Source organism: Cyprinus carpio, chromosome B20 (genome assembly GCF_018340385.1).
Source record: "Cyprinus carpio isolate SPL01 chromosome B20, ASM1834038v1, whole genome shotgun sequence".
NCBI lineage: Eukaryota > Metazoa > Chordata > Actinopteri > Cypriniformes > Cyprinidae > Cyprinus > Cyprinus carpio.
The window spans coordinates 20,402,370-20,421,889 of NC_056616.1; the positions used below are offsets into that span (position 1 = coordinate 20,402,370).

Sequence of the window (19,520 nt, forward strand, 5' to 3'; positions counted from 1 at the left end):
GACAGTAAGAACTGAGAATGTACAATATCAACATTTTTAAAAACAGAGGAAAAACTAAGATTTAAAAGAAAATGTCCTAAAAAAAAAGCAGTGTATCATACCTTCACATGTGTTATTGGTGTTTATGGGGAGGTTTGGGTCTGTTACATTATATCCACTCATGCACGAGCAATTATGACTCCCAACAGTGTTGTTGCAGATTGAGTTTGGACCACAGATGTCTAATATCTCAACACATTCATTCACATCTATATTAAAAGGAAGTTAAAGGGAAAAGAGTTTTGGTCACTCAGGAAGGTCAACTCAATCTTTGACATCTTTACAATAGAATACTTCATTTTACAAATATCCAAAATCCAAAGTATAAACTCTAGAATGTACCTCTACATGTGTTATTGATGCTGATGGGGAGACTTGAGTTTGTTGCAGTGAATCCATCCAGACATGAGCAATTGTAACTTCCGTTTTCATTTGTGCAGTTGGAATCTGGACCACATACAGATGAACTGAACAGACACTCGTTTATATCTAGAAAATATATATATATTTTTTAATTATACATACAAATACAAACATGAAATACATCTGGTATCTCTTTTCATTCATCTTCATGATCTACAAGTACAGTAAGAAATGAGAATGTACAATATCAACATTTTTAAAAGATTTTAAAAGATTTCAAAAAACATTTCCTAGAGAAAAACAGTTTATCATACCTTCACATGTGTTGTTGCTGTTTATAGTGAGGTTTAGATCTGTTACATTATATCCACTCATGCACGAGCAATTGTGACTCCCAACAGTGTTGTTGCAGATTGAGTTTGGACCACAGACATCTGATAACTCAACACATTCATCCACGTCTATATTAAAAGGAAGTTATGGGGGAATAAGAGTTTGGGTCACTCATACTTTAGTGAAGATCAACTAATTTTTTGACATTTTAAAAATAGAAAAACAAAACACACGGAGTGAAAATTACATCAATAGGTTAGGATAAACACAAAACTAAACATAAAATGTACCTCTACATGTGTTATTGATGCTGATGGGCAGACTTGAGTTCGTTGCAGTGAATCCATCCAGACATGAGCAATTATAAATTCCCTTTTCATTTGTGCAGTTGGAATCTCGACCACATACAGATTGACTGAACAGACATTCATTTATATCTAGAGGGAAAAACATTTTTAGATGTTTTTATACATACAAATCTAAATACCTAAAAACATAAAAGACAAGTGGTATCTCATTCATTTTCATTCATCTGCATCTATATAAAGAGTATACAAAAAGTATTGCAAAAGTATGGCAACTTTTCTTCTTTTACACAAAAGACCAGAAAAATAAGATTTTTAAACCATTCTCCCAAAGAAAAACTTCAGGCTTAAATTTGCAAGTCCAAACTGCACCAGTACCTGCACATGTGTTATTGATGCTGATGGGGAGACTTGAGTTTGTTGCAGTAAATCCATCCAGACATGAGCAATTGTAACTTCCCTTTTCATTTGTGCAGTTGGCATTTGGACCACATACAGATGGACTGAACTGACATTCATCTATATCTATGGGGAAAATATTATTGAAATAAGAATTTATTTAAAAATAAGTTTAATTTCATGCAATTACAATTACAAACAGAGGACAAGAAGCTTTAGGTTTAATTATAACATGGGTTGGATTACACAATGACGGTGAGTCATAAATATCTGAAATAAAATAATTGGTAAAGTAAAAGGTTACAGTTGAAGGAAGATTCAGGCAGTACAAACACTAACAAACTGTTCACAGCTTCAGCTGTCAATCATACCTTCACATGTGTTATTAGTGTTTATGGGGAGGTTTGGATCTGTTACATTATATCCACTCATGCACGAGCAATTGTGACTCCCAACAGTGTTGTTGCAGACTGAGTTTGGACCACAGACGTCTGGTATCTCAACACATTCATCCATATCTATAATAAAAGGAAGTTACAAGAAAAAGAAGAGATTGGATCATATGTGAAGGTAAAAAGAATGTCTATAGGGAGAAAAACTGAAACTATGATGTTGTGTAACATTACAATTCAAGGAAAAATATTAAATTAAGAAATAAACAAAAAGTGCAGGCAAAGTTTGCAAAACCATTGCAAAGGTAACCATTCCTGCATGGTGCCATCACAAACAAATTTCATAGTTTTTCTAAAGTACTATGTTGAAGACTAGAAATGTAATAAGTGATTTTAGAGGGTTTCTTTGAAAATGATACCGGCTAGTTTTGGTAAAGATCATAGGTAAAGCAGTGAAAAAAAAAAACTTTAAAAAGTAACTGTTCGATATGGCAGAAATATCAAGTATGGTAAATCATGAAAAATGTATGATTTTAGTAGTCTACAGGTCAGAGATTAATTAAATTAGAATTGAAAAAACATTAAATGTGAAGAGTCTGACAACTAACTTTTCTTTAAAATGTATGGCAAAGTTAGAAAAAAAATTAAAACCTTCTAAAACTTTTAATTTCTAATTCAAGGTTAGAGAACATAAAGATCTGAATTAAGAATTTACCTCTACATGTGTTATTGATGCTGATAGTGAGATTTAAAACAGTTTCAGTGAATCCATCCAAACATGAGCAACTGTAACTTCCCATTTCATTTGAGCAGTTGGCATTTGGACCACATACAGATGGACTGAACAGACATTCATTTATATCTATGGAAGGAACACATGAAAAAATAGAAGCATATTTAGTTTTTACAGATTAAAAATTAGGCAAAGATCTGAAAAGAAATTCATCTGGTACCTAAACACATGCATACGCATTATAGAATACACAAGAAGGAGGAAAAGACAAAAATGAATTATTTGTGTGGGGAAGTTACACCTCTAACAGGAACAGCTTAAGCTCACAGTAGCAGTCACACTAACTGGAAAGACATTGAAGCACTGTACACTCAGTCTGAGACAAAATCAGAAAACAAAATCAGTTAATAACACTTACCCTGACATGAGTTGTTGCAGCTCACAGGAATGTCTTTATTGAAGGTATTAAATCCACTCCAGCATGAACACACGTGACTCCCAATGATGTTAATACAGTCTGAGTATTGACCACACACTGACACTGCGTCTTCACATTCGTTGATGTCTGGAAATTTTTTTTAAAAATATAGGTTTCCAAAGAACTAAACGTATCAAGTGTCGCTGAGTAAACTCATACTGGTTACAACAATTAAAATCAGTACATTCATGATCTAATGTGATTTCTTACCTCTCTGGCAGAGTGGACCCTCTGAAGGAAGAGCTTGAATACATCCACAAGTGCCTCCCACAATGCCATCACACACCTGATAGGCCCTGCAGGTGTCATTGGGCCAAACATGATTCTGCTCACACTTGCACTCATATTCTGTTCCATTTAACCCACACACTGTAAAACAATGGGATTCATTTATTTGTGTTCAAACTGTCAGTTTCTCCTAATACTGAACTGATCTTAGTGTGTGACTTGATGAAACATTCCAATCTCACCAGTAGTCATGTCGATATCTGTGATATTAATGCTGTGTCTCAGAGTCAATGGCAGGCTGATATTTCTGAAGATATTCCGTAAGTAGTCCACCAGGAACAAGTCAAAGAATCTCACATCAATGTCAATCACGTAGTTAGAAGGTAGTACTGCAAGAATAAACAGAAGCAGGTTGATCAGAATAATCAGTATTATTATATCCTCATGTACATTAAAAAAAAATTACAATTTCCATTTATTTCAAATATGAAATATTTTCTTTCTCAGATATAATATACCACAAATTATAAGGTTAATGTTGAAAGTATCTTACTGAGTTGTCAACATTTCAACAAAACTTCATATAATAAACCATTTGCCTTATAAAGAGTTATTTGCAAACAAAAAACAAGCAATCAGTCTCACAAACCTAGCAGTAAAATGCAGTAAAATCAACAGGAAAACAGAACAAAATAATTAAATGGAGAGAATTGATGTTGTCATAGAATGATGTCAGTGTCTCACCTTGGCAGAACTGTCCATCGATTGGAAGGGCATTGATACATGTACATGAGCCATCAGTGATGACATCACAGGCATCGTATGAGTGACACGTGTCATTCGGCCAAACAAACAGACCCTCACATTTACACTGATACTGAGTTTCATTCAAAGAACACACTGAAAAACATCGGAAGAGAAAAAAAAATCATAATTTCTGTCAGTATTTATAATCTTATTTGTTCAATTAGTTTAGCTATACAACATTACAAAGCAGAGCCAGAGATCATACCAGTAGTTATGTTGATTTCTGTAATGTTAGTGCTGTCACTGATTGTGTAGGGCAAACTGAAAAACATCAGAAGGTTCCTCAGCTGAGCAGTGATGCTACTGTCCATGCTATTGATCTGAATTTCAATCAGATACTCAGTCAAAGGTAGAGTCACTGTAGAAAAAGAGTGGAAAAAAAACATTGTGAAATAAAGACTGCCTTTTACCTACAAATACGATTATCAAAGATTGTAATAGATAATGATTTTTTTTGGCCAACAGGATGTAATGCAGCTGTTTTGTTTCACATTTTGTTTTAAACTTCAGCATGTATTTAAATGGCTTTAATCATAGCTGAAAGCAGAAGTAAATCAAACATGCAACAAGCAATAAAACAGATTGAACTGATATTTGTGTTACATTTACACAAAATATAAATTAAATATATCATGAAGAAATATATTTTCTACATGCTCACCATTGCATGGATTACTGGTGCTGACTGGTTCACTGCTATTTGTTACAGTAAATCCACTCAAGCAGGAACAGTTGTAACCCCCAGTTGAGTTTTTACAACGAGAGTTTGGACCACAGACCTCTGGAGTCTCAAGACATTCATCTACATCTTTATAACAGGAAGAGATGAAAAAAATACTTAGTGTTCCTTGTAGGACCATGAAAGTCATTTTAATTTGAATCTCATTTTTTTATGTTTTAGATACCAAACATGAAAACTAGGGGATGTAGATTTTTTTTGCAGGAGATGAAAACACTAATTGTTGTTTAATTGTTAATTTAATAATAAATGTGCTAATAATGATTTGACAGAAAAAAATGAAATACTTAATGTCTTTAGTTATTTTCCAAAATTAGGATATATATAAATTTGATTCAAGGATTTACCTCTACATGTGTTATTGATGCTGATGGGGAGACGTGAATTTGTTGCAGTGTATCCACCCAGACATGAGCAATTGTAACTTCCCAGCTGATTTGTGCAGATGGAATTTGGACCACATACAGATGGACTGAATAGACATTCATTTATATCTATGATAGAAACAAAAGAAACATAAAAATACAGTAAAGGCAAAGCAGCTCTCTACACTCAATTTAATAAGATAAAAACAGAAAACAAAATTAGTTAATAACACTTACCCTGACATGAGTTGTTGCGGCTCACAGGACTGTCTTTATTGAAGGTATTAAATCCACTCCAGCATGAACACACGTGACTCCCAATGATGTTAATACAGTCTGAGTATTGACCACACACTGACACTGCGTCTTCACATTCGTTGATGTCTGAAAAAAATGAGAAGGTATTGCACGTTATTGCACATTGCAAATGTTATAATTAAAGGTTTCCAAACTATGTGTCAAGTGTGATCAAATAAATTTATACTGGTCATGTTACTACAATTACAATCAGTATATTTATCTAATGTGATTTCTTACCTCTCTGGCAGAGTGGACCCTCTGAAGGAAGAGCTTGAATACATCCACAAGTGCCTCCTACAATGCCATCACACACCTGATAGGCCCTGCAGGTGTCATTGGGCCAAACATGATTCTGCTCACACTTGCACTCATATTCTGTTCCATTTACCCCACACACTGTAAAACATGGGATTCATTAATTTGTGTTCAAACTGTCAGTTTCTCCTAATACTGAACTGATCTTAGTGTGTGACTTGATGAAACATTCCAATCTCACCAGTAGTCATGTCGATATCTGTGATATTAATGCTGTTTCTCAGAGTCAAAGGCAGACTGACATTTCTGATGATATTCCGTAAGTAGTCCACCAGGAACAAGTCAAAGAATCTCACATCAATGTCAATCATGTATTTAGAAGGTAGTACTGCAAGAACAAACAGAAGCAGGTTGAAAAGAAACAATCAGTATGATTATATCCTCATAATGATAAAAATTTACTATTTACATTCATTTCAAATATGAAATAATTTCTTTCTCAGATGTAATATACAAACCCGATTCCAAAAAAGTTGGGACACTGTACAAATTGTGAATAAAAACAGAATGCAATGATGTGGAAGTTTCAAATTTCAATATTTGATTCAGAATACAACATAGATGACATATCAAATGTTTAAACTGAGAAAATGTATTATTTTAAGGGAAAAATAAGTTGATTTTAAATTTCATGGCATCAACACATCTCAAAAAAGTTGGGACAAGGCCATGTTTAACACTGTGTGGCATCCCCTTTTCTTTTTATAACAGTCTGCAAACGTCTGGGGACTGAGGAGACAAGTTGCTCAAGTTTAGGAATAGGAATGTTGTCCCATTCTTGTCTAATACAGGCTTCTAGTTGCTCAACTGTCTTAGGTCTTCTTTGTCGCATCTTCCTCTTTATGACTCTTTATGACAGGACTGCGGGCTGGCCATTTCAGTACCCAGATCCTTCTTCTACGCAGCCATGATGTTGTAATTGATGCAGTATGTGGTCTGGCATTGTCATGTTGAAAAATGCAAGGTCTTCCCTGAAAGAGACGATGTCTGGATGGGAGCATATGTTGTTCTAGAACTTGGATATACCTTTCAGCATTGATGGTGCCTTTCGAGATGTGTAAGCTGCCCATGCCACATGCACTCATGCAACCCCATACCATCAGAGATGCAGGCTTCTGAACTGAGCGCTGATAACAGCTTGGGTTGTCCTTGTCCTCTTCAGTCCGGATGACATGGTGTCCCAGTTTTCCAAAAAGAACTTCAAATTTTGATTCGTCTGACCACAGAACAATTTTCCACTTTGCCACAGTCCATTTTAAATAAGCCTTGGCCCAGAGAACACGCCTGCACTTCTGGATCATGTTTACAGTAGATATGGCTTCTTTTTTGACCTATAGAGATTTAGCCGGCAACAGCGAATTGCACGGTGGATTGTGTTCACTGAAAATGTTTTCTGGAAGTATTCCTGAGCCCATGTTGTGATTTCCATTACAGTAGCATTCCTGTATGTGATGCAGTGCCGTCCAAGGGCCCGAAGATCATGGGCATCCAGTATGGTTTTCCGACTTTGACCCTTACACACAGAGATTGTTCCAGATTCTCTGAATCTTTGGATGATATTATGCAGTGTAGATGATGATAACTTCAAACTCTTTGCAATTTTTCTCTGAGAAACTCCTTTCTGATATTGCTTCACTATTTTTCGCCGCAGCATTGGGGGAATTGGTGATCCTCTGCCCATCTTGACTTCTGAGAGACACTGCCACTCTGAGAGGCTCTTTTAATACCCAATCATGTTGCCAATTGACCAAATTAGTTGCAAATTGGTCCTCCAGCTGTTCCTTATATGTACATTAAACTTTTCTGGCCTCCTATTGCTACCTGTCCCAGCTTTTTTGGAATGTGTAGCTCTCATGAAATGATATGTTATGTATATTCTATTGTGAATAAAATATAAGTTTATGAGATTTGTAAATTATTCCATTCCTTTTTTACTCACAATTTGTACAGTGTCCCAACTTTTTGGGAATCGGGTTTGTACAAAAAAATCTAAAGTTAATGTTGAAAGTATCTTACTGAGTTGTTAACATTTCAACAAAACTTTATAGACCATGTGCTGTATATAGAGTTATTTGAAAAAAAAAACAAGCACATAATCAGTCTGTCAAACCTAGAAGTAAAATGCAGTAAATTTAACAGGAAAACAGAAAACAATTGAAGGGAGAGAATTGATGTTGTCATAGAATGATGTCAGTGTCTCACCTTGGCAGAACTGTCCGTCGATTGGAAGGGCATTGATACATGTACATGAACCATCAGTGATGACATCACAGGCATCGTATGAGTGACACGTGTCATTCGGCCAAACAAACAGACCCTCACATTTACACTGATACTGAGTTTCGTTCAAAGAACACACTGAAAAACATCGAAAGAGTTCAGATATCCAAATCACATAATTTATGGCAGTATTAATGACGTTTAAAGTTTAATCTTAGCTATACAATATTACAAAGCAGAGCCAGAGATCATACCAGTAGTTATGTTGATTTCTGTAATGTTAGTGCTGTCACTGATTGTGTAGGGCAAACTGAAAAACATCAGAAGGTTCCTAAGCTGAGCAGTGATGCTACTGTCCATGCTATTGATCTGAATTTCAATCAGATACTCAGTCAAAGGTAGAGTCACTGTAGAAAAAGAGTGGAAAGAATATCCAGAAATGATGACTATGCCTTTTACCAGCAAAACGAACATAATCCAGGTTCACGGAGGGAAATTATAAATGTATTGTGTTATTTCAGCCTGTAAGACTTAATAGAACAGTTATTTTAACCACTCCAGCATCAATTTAACCAGCTTCGGTCATAGATGAAAGATGAAAGATAGCGTACAGCAATTCATATAACAGATGATTATAGTATTTTAATATTTCTGTTTCATTTATTTATTTATTAAATGATAAAATATATCTTCTACATGCTCACCATTGCATGGGTTACTGGTGCTGACTGGTTCACTGCTCTTTGTTACAGTAAATCCACTCAAGCAGGAACAGTTGTAACCCCCAACTGAGTTTGTGCAACGAGAGTTTGGACCACAGACCTCCAATGTATTAAGACATTCATGCACATCTTTGTTAAGAAGATATAAAAATATACATATTGTTACTATTAGGAACACTCAAGTATGAAAGTCACCATAAGTTGAATCTAGTTTTTCTTACTCTTTGGCTGCTTAAAAATTTTAAATGGAGGATTAAAAAATATGCCAGCAGTCCCAAAGGGTGGGATAGATATGCAGATAGATGGGTGGATATGCAGCAGGTAGAAACTTTTTTTTGTTTCTTATTAACAGTTGGATTTGCAATAAATTGTGTTAAATATTAGTAAAGTGCATATAAAAATAAGCTGGGTTATTTAAGAAAATTATTGTATTTACAATATAATATGATTGTAGGATTTACCTGTACATGTGTTATTGATGCTGATGGGGAAACTTGAAACTGTTGCAGTGAATCCATCCAGACATGAGCAATTGTAACTTCCCAACTGATTTGTGCAGATGGAATTTGGACCACATACAGATGGACTGACCAGACATTCATTTATATCTATAAAATATATATATATATATATATATTTTACAGTTTTAAATTAGGCAGACACATAAAGACATCAAAGACCTCTGGTATCTAAAGACATTCAACCAAAATCATTATTACAGGAAGCCAAAAAGATAAAAAAATAAATAATTTGTTGGGTGATATTACACCTCAAGCAGGAAAAGCTATAGCTAACAGTAGTATTAAAATTGTAAAGACACAGCAGCTCTTTACACTCAGATTCATAAAAAAAAAAAAAAAAAAAAAAAGATAATAACACTTACCCTGACATGAGTTGTTGCGGCTCACAGGACTGTCTTTATTGAAGGTATTAAATCCACTCCAGCATGAACACACGTGACTCCCAATGATGTTAATACAGTCTGAGTATTGACCACACACTGACACTGCGTCTTCACATTCATTGATGTCTGAAAAAAAATGAGAAGGTATTACACGAATGTTATAATTAAAGGTTTTCAAACTATGTGTCAAGTGTGATCAAATAAATTCATACTGGTAATGTTATTACAATTACAATCAGTATATTTATCTAATGTGATTTCTTACCTCTCTGGCAAAGTGGCCCTTCTGAAGGAAGAGCTTGAATACATCCACAAGTGCCTCCCACAATGCCATCACACACCTGATAGGCCCTGCAGGTGTCATTGGGCCAAACATGATTCTGCTCACACTTGCACTCATATTCTGTTCCATTTAACCCACACACTGTAAAACAATGGGATTCATTTATTTGTGTTCAAACTGTCAGTTTCTCCTAATACTGAACTGATCTTAGTGTGTGACTTGATGAAACATTCCAATCTCACCAGTATTCATGTCGATATCTGTGATATTAATGCTGTGTCTCAGAGTCAATGGCAGGCTGATATTTCTGACAATATTCCGTAAGTAGTCCACCAGGAACAAGTCAAAGAATCTCACATCAATGTCAATCATGTATTTAGAAGGTAGTACTGCAAGAACAAACAGAAGCAGGTTGAGCTTCTAGAACATTCAATATGATTTGCATAATGACAAAAAAGTCAGTATATTGTAGAATTATCTTCTTCAAAGCCTGAGCATTAAAAGAACATTGTTGTCAATATTTAAATGATAAAACTCCTTATACTGTAATAAACCATGGGCCAGATTTACTAAACAGGGCAAATTGGGATTAGAGCATAATTCCATAAAAGCGCCTATGGGGAAAATTATGCATGTGATTTACTGACAATGCGCACATTAAAGAATACAGACGCAACCAGATCATTTCCATAATAACCAGCGCAATCTACCAAGAGCACCGCAAATTAGCACCTGCTTTAAGACATGCTATTTTTTGGCGTTAAATAATGGCTGAAATACTAGTAATTTGACGAACACAAACATTAGTAAATTGCATTGCGTAATTCATTGCAATACTCTCCTCTCATAAATTTTGCATTTGGAAGGGAAACTCCACAACAAATGCATATTCAGTGTCAGCCGTAAAATTAAATGTCCATGACTTTTCAGCACTAATTCTTCACTGCGCATCTTTAGGAAAGCCTGACAGTACTATTTTAATGCCAAAAGACGGTTTGTGCTGGCACAATCTGTTAGTAAATCTGGCCACATGTGTCTTATACAGAGTTATTTGCAAACAAAAACCCTGTACATAATCAGTCTGTCAAACCCATTTGTAAAATCAAAGGAAAACAGATTAAAACAATTAAATGGAGAAAATTGATGTTGTCATAGAATGATGTCAGTGTCTCACCTTGGCAGAACTGTCCGTCGATTGGAAGGGCATTGATACATGTACATGAGCCATCAGTGATGACATCACAGGCATCGTATGAGTGACACGTGTCATTCGGCCAAACAAACAGACCCTCACATTTACACTGATACTGAGTTTCATTCAAAGAACACACTGAAAAACATTGGAAGGGTAAAAAAATCCAAAACTTATCATTTATGGCAGCACTAATGATGTATAAAGTTTAATTTTAGCTATACAACATTATAAAGCAGAGCCAGAGATCATACCAGTAGTTATGTTGATTTCTGTAATGTTAGTGCTGTCACTGATTGTGTAGGGCAAACTGAAAAACATCAGAAGGTTCCTCAGCTGAGCAGTGATGCTACTGTCCATGCTATTGATCTGAATTTCAATCAGATACTCAGTCAAAGGTAGAGTCACTGTAGAAAAAAAAATGGAAAGAATATCCAGAAATAATGACTATCTCTTTTACCAGCAAAAATAACATAATCCAGGTTCACGGAGGGAAATTATGAATGAATTGTGATGTTTCAGTCTGTAAGACTTAATAGAACAGTTATTTTAACCACTCCAGCATCAATTTAACCAGCTTCAGGTCATAGATGAAAAAGTCAGTATCTGAAGCATACAGCAATCCATATAACAGATGATTACACTATTTTAATATTTCCGTTACAGTTATTTTAAAATATATGATGAAATATATTTTCTACATGCTCACCATTGCATGGATTACTGGTGCTGACTGGTTCACTGCTCTTTGTTACAGTAAATCCACTCAAGCAGGAACAGTTGTAACCCCCAACTGAGTTTGTGCAACGAGAGTTTGGACCACAGACCTCCAATGTATCAAGACATTCATGCACATCTTTATTAAGAAGATATAAAAATATACATATTGTTACTATTAGGAACACTCAAGTATGAAAGTCACCATAAGTTGAATCTAGTTTTTCTTACTCTTTGGCTGCTAAAATTTTAAATGGAGGATTAAAAAAATATGTAGGCAGCAGCAAAAAAAAAAATGTTTCTTATTAATAGCTGGCTTTGCAATAAATTGTGTTAAATATGATATGATGGCAAAAAATGCAAAAGCAAAATGCATATTAAAATAAGCTGGGTTATTTAAGAAAATTATTGTATTTACAATATAATATGATTGTAGGATTTACCTGTGCATGTGTTATTGATGCTGATGGGGAAACTTGAAACTGTTGCAGTGAATCCATCCAGACATGAGCAATTGTAACTTCCCAACTGATTTGTGCAGATGGAATTTGGACCACATACAGATGGACTGAACAGACATTCATTTATATCTATAAAAAAAGTGAAAAAATTAAAAAATAAAAATTAGATTTTACAGTTTTAAATTAGACATACCTCTAAAGACATCAAAGACCTCTGGTATCTAAAGATATTCAACAACAATCATTATTCCAGAAAGGCGAAAAGAAGAAAATAAATCATTTGTTGGGTGAAGCTACACCTCAAGCAAGAACAGCTAAAGCTCACAGTAGTATTCAAACTGTACAGACACAGCAGCTCTGTACCCTCAGGTTCATAAGATAAAAATCCCACCAAAAAAGTTAATAACACTTACCCTGACATGAGTTGTTACGGCTCACAGGACTCTCTTTACTGAAGGTATTAAATCCACTCCAGCATGAACACACGTGACTCCCAATGATGTTAATACAGTCTGAGTATTGACCACACACTGACACTGCGTCTTTACATTCGTTAATGTCTGAATAAAATGGGAAGGTATTGCACAAATGTTATAATTAAAGGTTTCCAAACTATGTGTCAAATGTGATCAAATAAATGTATACTGGTCATGTTACTACAATTACAATCAACACATTTGTCTAATGTGATTTCTTACCTCTCTGGCAGAGTGGACCCTCTGAAGGAAGAGCTTGAATACATCCACAAGTGCCTCCCACAATGCCATCACACACCTGATAGGCCCTGCAGGTGTCATTGGGCCAAACATGATTCTGCTCACACTTGCACTCATATTCTGTTCCATTTAACCCCACACACTAAAACAATGGGATTCATTTATTTGTGTTCAAACTGTCAGTTTCTCCTAATACTGAACTGATCTTAGTGTGTGACTTGATGAAACATTCCAATCTCACCAGTAGTCATGTCGATATCTGTGATATTAATGCTGTTTCTCAGAGTCAAAGGCAGGCTGATATTTCTGACGATATACCGTAAGTAGTCCACCAGGAACAAGTCAAAGAATCTCACATCAATGTCAATCATGTATTTAGAAGGTAGTACTGCAAGAATAAACAGAAGCAGGTTGAGCAGAACAATTAGTATGTTTCTATTAATGACAAAAATCTAGGAATATTGTAGAATTGTCTTCTTCAAAGACTGAGCTTTATATTAAAAGAACATTACTTTGTTGTACATATTTAAATGACAAAACTCCATATATTGTAATAGACCATGTAACAAAAAAAACTGCATATAATCAGTCGGTCAATCCTAGCAGAAATAAATGCAGTAAAATCAACAGGAAAACATATTAAAATAATTAAATGGAGAGAATTGATGTTGTCATTGAATGATGTCAGTGTCTCACCTTGGCAGAACTGTCCGTCGATTGGAAGGGCATTGATACATGTACATGAGCCATCAGTGATGACATCACAGGCATCGTATGAGTGACACGTGTCATTCGGCCAAACAAACAGACCCTCACATTTACACTGATACTTTTTCTGAGTTTCATTCAAAGAACACACTGAAAAACATTGGAAGGGTAAAAAAATCCAAAACTTATCATTTATGGCAGCACTAATGATGTATAAAGTTTAATCTATACAACATTACGAAGCAGAGCCAGAGATCATACCAGTAGTTATGTTGATTTCTGTAATGTTAGTGCTGTCACTGATTGTGTAGGGCAAACTGAAAAACATCAGAAGGTTCCTCAGCTGAGCAGTGATGCTACTGTCCATGCTATTGATCTGAATTTCAATCAGATACTCAGTCAAAGGTAGAGTCACTGTAGAAAAAAATAACATAATCCAGGTTCACAGAGGGAAATTATGAATGGATTGTGATGTTTCAGCCTGTAAGACTTAATAGAACAGTTATTTTAACCACTCCAGCATCAATTTAACCAGCTTCGGTCATTGATGAAAGAGTCATTATCTGAAGCATACACCAATTCATATAACAGATGATTATAGTTTTTTAATAGTTCTGTTTCAATAATTTTTTTTAAAAATATGATTAAATATATTTTCTACATGCTCACCATTGCATGGGTTACTGGTGCTGACTGGTTCACTGCTCTTTGTTACAATAAATCCACTCAAGCAGGAACAGTTGTAACCCCCAAATGAGTTTGTGCAACGAGAGTTTGGACCACAGACCTCCAATGTATCAAGACATTCATGCACATCTTTATTAAGAAGATATAAAAATATACATATTGTTACTATTAGGAACACTCAAGTATGAAAGTCACCATAAGTTGAATCTGGTTTTTCTTACTGTTTGGCTGCTAAAATTTTAAATGGAGGATTAAAAAATTATGTAGGCAGCAGCAAAAAAATTTTTTGTTTCTTATTAATAGTTGGCTTTGCAATAAATTGTGTTAAATATGATATGATGGCAAAAAATGCAAAAGCAAAATGCATATTAAAATAAGCTGGGTTATTTAAGAAAATGATTGTATTTACAATATAATATGATTGTAGGATTTACCTGTACATGTGTTATTGATGCTGATGGGGAAACTTGAAACTGTTGCAGTGAATCCATCCAGACATGAGCAATTGTAACTTCCCAACTGATTTGTGCAGATGGAATTTGGACCACATACAGATGGACTGACCAGACATTCATTTATATCTATGAAAAAAAAAATAGATTTTACAGTTTTAAATTAGGCAGACACCTAAAGACATCAAAGACCTCTGGTATCTAAAGACATTTAACCACAATCATTATTCCAGGAAGCCAAAAAGATAAAAAAATAAATAATTTGTTGTGTGATATTACACCTCAAGCAGGAAAAGCTATAGCTAACAGTAGTATTGAAATTGTAAAGACACAGCAGCTCTGTACCCTCAGGTTCATAAGATAAAAATCCCACCAAAAAAGTTAATAACACTTACCCTGACATGAGTTGTTGCGGCTCACAGGACTGTCTTTATTGAAGGTATTAAATCCACTCCAGCATGAACACATGTGACTCCCAATGATGTTAATACAATCTGAGTATTGACCACACACTGACACTGCGTCTTCACATTCGTTAATGTCTGAAAAAAAATGAGAAGGTATTACACAAATGTTATAATTAAAGGTTTTCAAACTATGTGTCAAATGTGATCAAATAAATTCATACTGGTAATGTTATTACAATTACAATCAGTACATTCATGATCTAATGTGATTTCTTACCTCTCTGGCAAAGTGGCCCTTCTGAAGGAAGAGCTTGAATACATCCACAAGTGCCTCCCACAATGCCATCACACACCTGATAGGCCCTGCAGGTGTCATTGGGCCAAACATGATTCTGCTCACACTTGCACTCATATTCTGTTCCATTTAACCCACACACTGTAAAACAATGGGATTCATTTATTTGTGTTCAAACTGTCAGTTTCTCCTAATACTGAACTGATCTTAGTGTGTGACTTGATGAAACATTCCAATCTCACCAGTAGTCATGTCGATATCTGTGATATTAATGCTGTGTCTCAGAGTCAAAGGCAGGCTGACATTTCTGACGATATACCGTAAGTAGTACCAGGAACAAGTCAAAGAATCTCACATCAATGTCAATCATGTATTTAGAAGGTAGTACTGCAAGAACAAACAGAAGCAGGTTGAGCTTCTAGAACATTCAGTATGATTTGCATAATGACAAAAAAGTCAGTATATTGTAGAATTATCTTCTTCAAAGCCTGAGCATTAAAAGAACATTGTTGTCAATATTTAAATGATAAAACTCCTTATACTGTAATAAACCATGGGCCAGATTTACTAAGCAGGGCAAATTGGGATTAGAGCATAATTCCATAAAAGTGCCTATGGGGAAAATTATGCATGTGATTTACTGACAATGCGCACATTAAAGAACACAGACGCAACCAGATCATTTCCATAATAACCAGCGCAATCTACCAAGAGCACCGCAAATTAGCACCTGCTTTAAGACATGCTTTTTTTTGGCGTTAAATACTGGCTGAAATACTAGTAATTTGACGAACACAAACATTAGTAAATTGCATTGCGTAATTCATTGTAATACTCTCCTCTCATAAATTTTGCATTTGGAAGGGAAACTCCTACAAATGCATATTCAGTGTCAGGCGTAAAATTAAATGTCCATGACTTTTCAGCACTAATTCTTCACTGCGCATCTTTAGGAAAGCCTGACAGTACTATTTTAATGCCAAAAGACGGTTTGTGCTGGCACAATCTGTTAGTAAATCTGGCCACATGTGTCTTATACAGAGTTATTTGCAAACAACAACCCTGTACATAATCAGTCTGTCAAACCCATTTGTAAAATGCAGTAAAATCAAAGGAAAACAGATTAAAATAATTAAATGGAGAGAACTGATGTTGTCATAGAATGATGTCAGTGTCTCACCTTGGCAGAACTGTCCGTCGATTGGAAGGGCATTGATACATGTACATGAACCATCAGTGATGACATCACAGGCATCGTATGAGTGACACGTGTCATTCGGCCAAACAAACAGACCCTCACATTTACACTGATACTGAGTTTCGTTCAGAGAACACACTGAAAAACATTGGAAGAGTTCAGATATCCAAATAACATCATTTATGGCAGTATTAATGATGTATAAAGTTTAATCTTAGCTAAACAACATTACAAAGCAGAGCCAGAGATCATACCAGTAGTTATGTTGATTTCTGTAATGTTAGTGCTATCACTGATTGTGTAGGGCAAACTGAAAAACATCAGAAGGTTCCTCAGCTGAGCAGTGATGCTACTGTCCATGCTATTGATCTGAATTTCAATCAGATACTCAGTCAAAAGTAGAGTCACTGTAGAAAAAGAGTGGAAAGAATATCCAGAAATGATGACTATGCCTTTTACCAGCAAAAATAACATAATCCAGGTTCACAGAGGGAAATTATGAATGTATTGTGTTATTTCAGCCTGTAAGACTTAATAGAACAGTTATTTTAACCACTCCAGCATCAATTTAACCAGCTTCGGTCATAGATGAAAGATGAAAGATTGCGTACAGCAATTCATATAACAGATGATTATAGTATTTTAATATTTCTGTTTCATTTATTTATTTATTAAATGATAAAATATATCTTATACATGCTCACCATTGCATGGGTTACTGGTGCTGACTGGTTCACTGCTCTTTGTTACAGTAAATCCACTCAAGCAGGAACAGTTGTAACCCCCAACTGAGTTTGTGCAACGAGAGTATGGACCACAGACCTCCAATGTATTAAGACATTCATGCACATCTTTGTTAAGAAGATATAAAAATATACATATTGTTACTATTAGGAACACTCAAGTATGAAAGTCACCATAAGTTGAATCTAGTTTTTCTTATGCTTTGGCTGCTAACATTTAAAACAGAGGATGAAAAATTTATGTAGGCAGCAGGTAGAAACATTTTTTGTTGCTGTTTAATAGTTGATTTTGCTATATACTGTGTTAAATATGATGTGATGACAAAAAAAGCAAAAATCTAAATAAATATTAAAATAAGCTGGGTTATTTAAGAAAATTATTGTATTTACAATATAATATGATTGTAGGATTTACCTGTACATGTGTTATTGATGCTGATGGGGAAACTTGAAACTGTTGCAGTGAATCCATCCAGACATGAGCAATTGTAACTTCCCAACTGATTTGTGCAGATGGAATTTGGACCACATACAGATGGACTGAATAGACATTCATTTATATCTATAAAAAAAGAGAAAAAATAAAAAAATAAAAATTAGATTTTACAGTTTTAAATTAGACATACCTCTAAAGACATCAAAGATCTCTGGTATCTAAAGATATTCAACAACAATCATTATTCCAGAAAGGTGAAAAGAAAAAAATAAATTATTTGTTGGGTGAAGCTACACCTCAAGCAGAAACAGCTAAAGCTCACAGTAGTATTCAAACTTTACAGACACAGCAGCTCTGTACCCTCAGGTTCATAAGATAAAAATCCCACCAAAAAAGTTAATAACACTTACCCTGACATGAGTTGTTGCGGCTCACAGGACTGTCTTTATTGAAGGTATTAAATCCACTCCAGCATGAACACATGTGACTCCCAATGATGTTAATACAGTCTGAGTATTGACCACACACTGACACTGCGTCTTCACATTCGTTGATGTCTGAATAAAATGGGAAGGTATTGCACAAATGTTATAATTAAAGGTTTCCAAACTATGTGTCAAGTGTGATCAAATAAATTTATACTGGTAATGTTACTACAGTTACAATCAGCACATTTGTCTAATGTGATTTCTTACCTCTCTGGCAGAGTGGACCCTCTGAAGGAAGAGCTTGAATACATCCACAAGTGCCTCCCACAATGCCATCACACACCTGATAGGCCCTGCAGGTGTCATTGGGCCAAACATGGTTCTGCTCACACTTGCACTCATATTCTGTTCCATTTAACCCACACACTGTAAAACAATGGGATTCATTTTTTTTGTGTTCAAACTGTCAGTTTCTCCTAATACTGAACTGATCTTAGTGTGTGACTTGATGAAACATTCCAATCTCACCAGTAGTCATGTCGATATCTGTGATATTAATGCTGTGTCTCAGAGTCAAAGGCAGGCTGACATTTCTGACGATATTCCGTAAGTAGTCCACCAGGAACAAGTCAAAGAATCTCACATCAATGTCAATCATGTATTTAGAAGGTAGCACTGCAAGAACAAACAGAAGCAGGTTGAGCAGAACAATCAGTATGATTCTGTTAATGACAAAAATTTAGGAATATTGTAGAATTGTCTTCTTCAAAGACTGAGCTTTATATTAAAAGAACATTACTTTGTTGTACATATTTAAATGACAAAACTCCATTTACTGTAATAGACCATGTAACAAAAAAACTGCATATAATCAGTCTGTCAATCCTAGCAGAAATAAATGCAGTAAAATCAACAGGAAAACATATTAAAACAATTAAATGGAGAGAACTGATGTTGTCATAGAATGATGTCAGTGTCTCACCTTGGCAGAACTGTCCGTCGATTGGAAGGGCATTGATACATGTACATGAACCATCAGTGATGACATCACAGGCATCGTATGAGTGACACGTGTCATTCGGCCAAACAAACAGACCCTCACATTTACACTGATACTGAGTTTCATTCAAAGAACACACTGAAAAACATTGGAAG

At 35.1% G+C, this 19,520-nt stretch overlaps 1 protein-coding gene across 50 annotated transcripts in view; it reads right to left on the bottom strand.

Annotated features, from left to right (window-relative positions):
- Positions 1–19,520, bottom strand: part of adgrf6 (adhesion G protein-coupled receptor F6) — a 44,320-nt gene that overhangs the window by 24,155 nt on the left and 645 nt on the right. For 31 of the 50 annotated variants that reach the window (XM_042747226.1, XM_042747200.1, XM_042747237.1 and 28 more), the window contains exons 3-34: positions 19,348–19,503; positions 18,894–19,040; positions 18,633–18,791; positions 15,254–15,400; positions 14,841–14,987; positions 14,389–14,535; positions 13,981–14,133; positions 11,100–11,255; positions 10,168–10,314; positions 9,908–10,066; positions 9,622–9,768; positions 9,200–9,346; positions 8,721–8,867; positions 8,271–8,423; positions 7,999–8,154; positions 5,978–6,124; positions 5,719–5,877; positions 5,419–5,565; positions 5,164–5,310; positions 4,739–4,885; positions 4,283–4,435; positions 4,015–4,170; positions 3,513–3,659; positions 3,253–3,411; positions 2,983–3,129; positions 2,547–2,693; positions 1,811–1,957; positions 1,419–1,565; positions 1,026–1,172; positions 717–863; positions 382–528; positions 102–248 (exon numbers count right to left, since the gene is read on the bottom strand). In XM_042747226.1, coding sequence (XP_042603160.1) covers positions 102–248; positions 382–528; positions 717–863; positions 1,026–1,172; positions 1,419–1,565; positions 1,811–1,957; positions 2,547–2,693; positions 2,983–3,129; positions 3,253–3,411; positions 3,513–3,659; positions 4,015–4,170; positions 4,283–4,435; positions 4,739–4,885; positions 5,164–5,310; positions 5,419–5,565; positions 5,719–5,877; positions 5,978–6,124; positions 7,999–8,154; positions 8,271–8,423; positions 8,721–8,867; positions 9,200–9,346; positions 9,622–9,768; positions 9,908–10,066; positions 10,168–10,314; positions 11,100–11,255; positions 13,981–14,133; positions 14,389–14,535; positions 14,841–14,987; positions 15,254–15,400; positions 18,633–18,791; positions 18,894–19,040; positions 19,348–19,503 — 4,806 coding nt within the window. Of the gene's footprint in view, positions 1–101; positions 249–381; positions 529–716; positions 864–1,025; positions 1,173–1,418; positions 1,566–1,810; positions 1,958–2,546; positions 2,694–2,982; positions 3,130–3,252; positions 3,412–3,512; positions 3,660–4,014; positions 4,171–4,282; positions 4,436–4,738; positions 4,886–5,163; positions 5,311–5,418; positions 5,566–5,718; positions 5,878–5,977; positions 6,125–7,998; positions 8,155–8,270; positions 8,424–8,720; positions 8,868–9,199; positions 9,347–9,621; positions 9,769–9,907; positions 10,067–10,167; positions 10,315–11,099; positions 11,256–11,371; positions 11,525–11,826; positions 11,974–12,277; positions 12,425–13,980; positions 14,134–14,388; positions 14,536–14,840; positions 14,988–15,253; positions 15,401–15,542; positions 15,702–15,802; positions 15,886–18,632; positions 18,792–18,893; positions 19,041–19,347; positions 19,504–19,520 lie in introns of those variants that run through there. The other 19 variants (XM_042747232.1, XM_042747220.1, XM_042747194.1 and 16 more) reach the window with 18 other exon arrangements.